A 7087-nucleotide genomic window follows, 5' to 3' on the forward strand; every position below is an offset into this window, starting at 1 on the left:
GCCCTTCCCGGACCCAGGAGCGGAGCCGCGGAAACTCCGGCTCGCTCGCTCATCTTGTTTGGTTTGGTTTAGTTTGGGCTCGCTGCGTGGCCCAGGTTGGCCTCGAACTCGCGGTGATCCTCCTGCCTCAGCCTCCTCAGTGCTGGGATGATGAGTGTGAGCCACCACAACAAATGTTATTACTGGTGCTGTTTTTTGGAGTCACTCGTTCTGAAACATTGGGCTGGGATTAAAGCTCAGTGGTAGTGACAGGCAGAGCCCACCTTGGTACCCAGTGCCAGCGATGTGTGTTTTGTCGTGAGGCAGCCCTGAGCCTTTTTGCTTAAGACTGGGACTTTTGCCCGGGGGCTAGAGAAGCCCACTAGGGCCTGGGGTGGTGCTGCTGGGCTCTGATCTCAGTAATTGGGAGCCTGAGGCAGGAGGGTTGCAAGTTCAAGGCCAGCCTGGCCAATTTACTGAGATCCTGTCTCAAAATAATAATAAGAGCTGGGATTTAGCTCAGTGGTGGCGCCGCCTGCCTCGCAACTAAGTCCTGAGTTCCATCCCCGGTGCCAAAATGATGGTGATGGTGGTGGTGGTGGTGATGGCTGGAGTATAGCTTAATGACAGAGCACTTGCCTAGCACGCCAGAGGTCTGGCCCCATCACACCAAGTTCAAAAACAAAACAGTGCTGGGCGTGGTGGTACCTGCTTGTAATCCCAGCACTCGGAGGCTGAGGCAGGGGGATCGCTGTGAATTCTAGACCAGCCTGGGCTACATCCGTGAGTTCCAGGTCAGTCTCAACTACGTAGTGAGACCCTGTCTCAAAAAAAAATAAAAAAACAAACAAAAACAAAACAGCTCTCCTATGTCCACTTAGTACCCAGCAGTTGCCCAATAAATTTTGTGAAATGACAAATATTTAATAGAGTAGTCTTATAATACCTTTTTTTTTTCCAGTACTGAGGCTGTAACCCAAAGCCTCCACCCTGAGCTACATCCCTAGCCCTTTTAACCTTTACTTTTTAGTGTTTTGAGACAGGGTCTCGCTGTGTAGTTCAGCCTGGCCTCGAACCTGGGGTGTTCCTGGGATTGGAAGGTTCTGGTGAAAAGCTGTTTCTTTACAAAAATAGTTTGTTCAGTAAGTGAAGAGTAACCGTGCACGTCTGAGACACAGTCAGTGATGAAGGGGATGGAGTCACCGCTGTGTTGCAAGATCGCAGCATGACTTGTCATCCCAGCACTCTAGAGGCTGAGGCAGGAGGGTTTGCAATTTAGAGAGATCTCATCTCAAAATAAAAGTAAAAATAAAAAGGGCCGGGGATGTAGCTCAGTGCAGAGGCCCTGGGTTCAATCTCCAGTACCTCAAACAGAACAGGCCTGTGATCGCTGAGCGCCAGAGAGGCTGGGAGGGGCGCAACTGAGTCCTGGGAGAGTTGCACCGGAAGTAGCAGTGATCTTCCTGTCTGGGCTGCGCGGAGCCCTTAGCTGTGTAGTGGGTGTCACAGGGTCTCTTGCTGGGAATTTCCACTGTGACTTCATGAGCAGGGAGAATTCAAGGGGATGCCCCTGAGCAGGCCTGAGAACAAAACAGCTGCTAGGGTTTTTGTTGTGGTTCGGTGTTTTATCTTATTTATTTATTTATTATTTATGAGGGTTCTTGGGAATAGAACCCAAGGCCTTCTCCCTGAGCTACATCCCCAGCCCTTTTAAATTCTTTCTTTCTTTCTTTCTTTCTTTCTTTCTTTCTTTCTTTCTTTCTTTCTTTCTTTCTTTCTTTCTTTCTTTCTTTCTTTCTTTCTTTTTAATTTTGAGACAGGATCTCACTAAGTTACACAGGCTGGGCTCCAACTGGGGATCCTCCTGCCTCAGCTTCCACAGTGCCGGGATGACACACCTGGCTGAATTTCTAGGGTGTTAACTACAGGGAAGTTGGGGGGAAAAATGTGAATCTCCACAGAGGCCAGGCACAGTGGCCTCTCCTGGGGGGAAGGGGCCCTGCAGCGCCTCCACTGGAAGATCCCGAGGTGCTCAGACCTCCTGTCCCCTTCCACAGCCCAGCACGGACCTTTATCAGTGCCTGCGGTGGGGACCTGAGGTGGAGGAGAGAAGCAGCCACTATCAGAGCAGCGCCCGCCTCTCTCCACCAAGGCCAACAGCTCCTGTACCACCCAACCCCGCTCCTTTAAATCATCTTACAGGAGCAGCAATGGACGCACAGAGAGGTCAAGCCACTGGCTCAAGGCCACACAGCCATTGAGGTCAATGAACCAGAATTTGAGCTTGACTTCTGGAGTTCAAGAGCCTGGTCTGGGCTGGGGGTGTAGCTCAGTTGTAGAGCTCTTGCCTGGTGTGGGCTCCCAACTGCCAGATACAACTATGACCTTTTTTTTTTTTTTTTTTTTTTTTTTTTTTTTGAGACAGGGTCTCACTGTGTAGTCCAGGCTGGCCTTGAACTCACCATGTAGCCCAGGCTGGCCTCCAACTCAAGGTGATCCTCCTGCCTCAGCCTCCCCAGTGCTGGGATCATAGGTGAGCGCCACACCACACCCAGCAGAAGTGTTACTCTTAGGAGGGTGGGAAGCCAGGGGTTTAGCTCAGTGGTGCCACTGCCTGCCTGCCTTGCAAGTTTAAGGTCCTGAGTTTGATCCCCCGTACCAAAAAAAAAAAAAAAAAAAAAAAAAAAACAAAGGAGCAGTTCTGGGAAGTCCTCCTGCTTCCGGCTCGTAAAAACAGATGTCCTCATCCACCTCATCCACCTTAATCACTGGACTTGGCACTGTGCGGCTTCTGGCGCTTCCCAAAGTCACAATGACCATGAAAAGGAACATTTGGGATCCATGCAGGACATCAAGGCACACACAGCAGAACAGCTGAATTTCTCAATCACGTCTTGAGAAATCTCAGCCCTTTTAATATCTTCTTTTGAGACAAGGTCTCATGAAGTTGCCCAGGCTGGTTTTGAACTTGTGAGCCTCCTGACTCAGCCTCCAGAGCCCCTGGGATTCCAGGCTTGCACCTTTGTGATCAGCTGTTATGTTCATTTGACAGATAGGGAAACTAAGGCTGGGCTCAGACAGGGCAGGAGATTTGCACAGAGTCACCTAGCCCGAAGTGGCAGACCTGGTGTTTGAATCCTGCCAAGCACAAGACTTTACAATGCCTCTGGCTCTAGCCGGAGATTTAGCTTAGTGGTTCTGCTGCCAGCCTTGCAAGCTCAAGGTCTTGAGTTCAATCCTCATACCAAACAAACAAACAAACAAACAATGCCTCTGGTTCCAAGAGGTGGGAGGAAAGTCCTCTGCTCAGAGTTTGACTAGGGGTGCCGGGTGTGGTGGTGCACGCCTGTCAACCCAGCACTGGGGAGGCTGAGGCAGGAGGATCACAGTGAGTTCAAGGCCAGCCTGGGCTACATATTGATGAGCCTTCTTTCTTTCTTTCTTTCTTTCTTTCTTTCTTTCTTTCTTTCTTTCTTTCTTTCTTTCTTTCTTTCTCTCTCTCTCTCTCTCTCTCTCTCTCTCTCTCTCTCTCTCTTTCTTTCTTTCTTTCTTTCTTTTGGTACCAGGGATCGAACTCCAGACCTTGTGCTTGGGAGGCAGGCGACAGAACCACTGAGCTAGATCCCTTGCCCCAGCCTGGGCTCCACAGTGAGACTCTGTCTCAAAAAAAGAAAAACAAAGGTGACCAGGGCCTCACAGGTATGGCCAGACCCTTGCCTCAGCCCACACATCCCAAAACCTTGCAAGAATCCCTCTTGGGCACGGAGCTGTTTTCTGAAGGTTAAACAGAACCCAAAAGCCCTGGCCCAGTGCCCTGGAATCTGAAACTCAGGGGTTGTTTGGCTGAAAAATTCATGAGCCCAAACTCCTCGTGGGGTCAGGGAACAGAGGCTCTGTGTTCTGCCTCTGTCCTGCCCACCGCACCTCAGCAGCCGCCACCCCTGTCTCTGGGGGTGGTGGCCTGGCCAGGTTCCTCCTGAATGTCCCCATCTTGCCTGCTCCTAGGCACTGCCGCCAGGCCGATGCTTGTTCTCTCCCCACCCAGCACGAGGGCTTCTTTAGAACTCAGTTACCTCTTCCCCCCTCACTCTCACGCCCACTATGGCTCCCCAGTGGGCAGCACTGGGCACAGTCATGGCCCTCCCGGAACGTGGCCACCTTGTAGCACTTGAAACCCTTGCCCCAAAGAGCCATTTCTGTAGTTTCAGTGCCTCTCTGTCTTTCTCTTTTGTCACTTGACCTCTTGCAGAACTCTCGCCACTTTTGCTTTTTTCTGACTTCCCTCCCTGTGGCTCGGGCAAGATCTCTCCTCCCCGCTCAGGACCTAACACTGTCCCCCTCCAACTTTCTATTATTATGGTTTGTTTGTTTTCGGTACCAGGAATTGAACTCGGGTCCTTGCACTTGTGAGGCAGGTGGTGGAACCACTGAGCTAAATCCCCAGCCCTGTTTGTTGAGACAGGGTCTTGCTATATAGCCCAGGGTGGACTCACACTCGTGGTGATCCTCCTGCCTCCGCTTCCTGAGGGCTGGGATTATAAGGCATGAGTCACCGCACCTGATTTCCCCCTTGAACTTTTTTTTTTTTTATTTTTTTGAGAGAGTCTCACTATGTAGTTGAGACTGACCTGGAACTCACTGTGTAGCCCAGGCTGGTCTCGAACTCACAGCCTCACAGCGATCCTTCTGCATACCTCAGGTCCTGGGTTTGATCTCCAGGAAGGAGAGGAGAGGAAGGGTGAAGCAAGAAGAAAGGAAGGAAAAGAGACCTCTTTGACTCCTCCCACCTCACCACCTCGGCTCAGAGACAACCACAGGGCTTTCCGTTTTTTTGTTCTGTTTAGTTACAAGCAGCTGTGTCTGCACGTGCTACATCTCCCCGATTTTCAGTTCCTCTTACTGCCTCTCTTTTTCCCAAACTAAGGGACTAAGGGACTAAATACAATTTGCAGCCAGGCATGGTGATACACGCCTGTGATCCCAGCACTAAACAGCTGAGGCAGGAGGATCTCTCTGAGTTGCAGGCCAACCTGGGCTACATAATGAGTTTAAGGCCAGCCTGAACTTCATAGTGAGACCCTGTCTAAAAAAATAAATAATGATAATTAAGGGCTGGGAATTTAGCTCAGTGGTTCCGCCGCCTGCCTCAAAGGCACAAAGGCCTGAGTTCAACCCTGGTACCAAAAAATAAAAATAAAAAAGACAAATAAACAAATAACTTGCTACTTGTACTCAACTATATAAGCTGGAAGCCTGGTGTGGGGCTTCCTCACCTGTCATTCCTGGACACTGAAAGGCTGAGGCAGGAGAATCACAAGTTGGAGCCCAAGCTGGGCAATTTAGGAAGATCTTGTCTCAAAATTAAAACAAAGAGGGGTTGGGGTGGTAGCTCAGTGTGAAGGCCCCGTGTTTTATCCTCGGTATTAAGAAAAAAAGTTGGAACTGTAGCAGGCAATAGCTAGGGCTCCAGATGCCTGTGGGTTGTGTTATGACCAGAGTCCAGCCCAGCATGGCAGTGCATGCCTGTCATCCAACACTTGGGAGGCTGAGGCAGGAGGATCTCTGTGAGTTTGAGGCCAACCTGAGAGCTACACAGTAAGCTCAAGGCCAGGCTGAACTGCGTAGCAGACCCTGTCTCAAAAAAGAAAACAAAGCAAAAAATCAAACCCAGATTCCTTGCACTCAAGTCCTCATCTGTCTCATCACTGTGTGGCTGGGTAAATTGCTTACCCTCTCTGTGTCACTTTCTCCAACAGGAAAGTAGTTATAACGATTTAATACACAACATTCCATACCTTGTATGACACCAGGTAAGCTCTCTATAAACATACAGTCTTAGGATAACCTGCCAAGCCGCCTTTTTGTGTGTGTGTGTGTGGTGCTGGGGACAGAAGGACAGACCCAGGGCCTTACATCAGCTAGGCATGTGCAGCTCTTTCTGGAACTTTTAAAATGTTGTCCATTTTTAAATGCAATGTACACCGAGGAAGGGTGATTGTCAAGTTTGCACATCATTGCCACCTGTGTAACCACAATTGTTTTTTCTATACCGTGGAACCCACCCTCCCCATCACTTCCCCCTCTGGAGACAAGCACTGCTCCTTTCTTTTTTTTTTTTTTTTTTTTTTTTTTGGTGGTACCGGGGATTGAACTCAGGACCTTGCACTTGTGAGGCAGGCGCAGCACCACTGAGCTAAATTCCCAGCCCCTACAAGCGCTGCTTTTTGCCCTGCTCCAGTTGATTGACTATGCCTGTTCTGCAGTTTGTTTTGCACGGGGTCACATTATGTAGCCCAGGCTGGCTGCATAGAGATCCTCCTGCCTCAGCCTCCTGAGTTCTGGGGTGACAGGAGTGTGCCACTATGCCTGACTGCACTTAGGTTTTTCTTTAGTCTTTTACATTTCTACTTTTAGCCACGTGTGGTATATAGTGGCATCTCAGTAAGGATTGATTTATATATTTTGGCACTGGGGACCAAACCCTGGGCCTTCATGCTGAGCTCCATCCCCAGTCCTTTTTTAGTTTTTATTTTGTGACAAGCACTCACTAGTCCCCTCACTTGCCCAAGGTGGGCTCCAACTACCAATGTTTCTGCCTCAGCCTGCCAAGTGCTGGGATTATAGATGCGTGTCACCAGGCATAGCCTTCCCTGAGGTTTTAATTTGTATTACTTGACTGATTTCATTCTTCCAAGGGTCTTTTTTGTTTAGCTTTTTTTTGTTGTTGATACTGGGCTTCGTTTTGTTGCCCAGACATATGAGACCCTCCTGCTTCAGCCTGCAGAGTAGCTGCGATTGCAGGCATACACTACTTCCCAGAGCAACTGGGTTCTTTTTGTCCCCTGTGCGCTGCTGCCTCTCGTGAGTCCTGTGAAACCTGCTTTCCATCTAGGACCTGTTACATTTCCATCCAGGTGACACTGGGACATAAGCGCCATACACGCTTGTTCACCGGCACAGTGTGTGCTCAGCATGTTTGATGACTACACGAACGACTGGATCACCCGAAAAGGTTCTCTTGAGAGCCCAGACTGGAAACAAAGGGCCTCGCCCCGCCCCTTTCTCCGCCCCCGCCCCTGCAAGCCTCCCATTGGAGGGAGGCCGCGGG

At 50.0% G+C, this 7087-nt stretch overlaps 1 protein-coding gene across 1 annotated transcript in view; it reads left to right on the forward strand.

Moving 5' to 3' along the window:
• Positions 1 to 6951: 6951 nt before the first annotated feature.
• The window catches only part of Slc44a2 (solute carrier family 44 member 2), a 21677-nt gene continuing 21541 nt past the window's right edge, over positions 6952 to 7087 (forward strand). Inside the window, exon 1 of the mRNA XM_010635044.3 lies at positions 6952 to 6991. Within this exon, the coding sequence (XP_010633346.1) occupies positions 6952 to 6991 (40 nt within the window). The remainder of the gene's footprint in view (positions 6992 to 7087) is intronic.

This window comes from Fukomys damarensis, unplaced genomic scaffold (assembly GCF_012274545.1).
Source record: "Fukomys damarensis isolate Sample0158 unplaced genomic scaffold, DMR_v1.0_HiC HiC_scaffold_37, whole genome shotgun sequence".
NCBI lineage: Eukaryota > Metazoa > Chordata > Mammalia > Rodentia > Bathyergidae > Fukomys > Fukomys damarensis.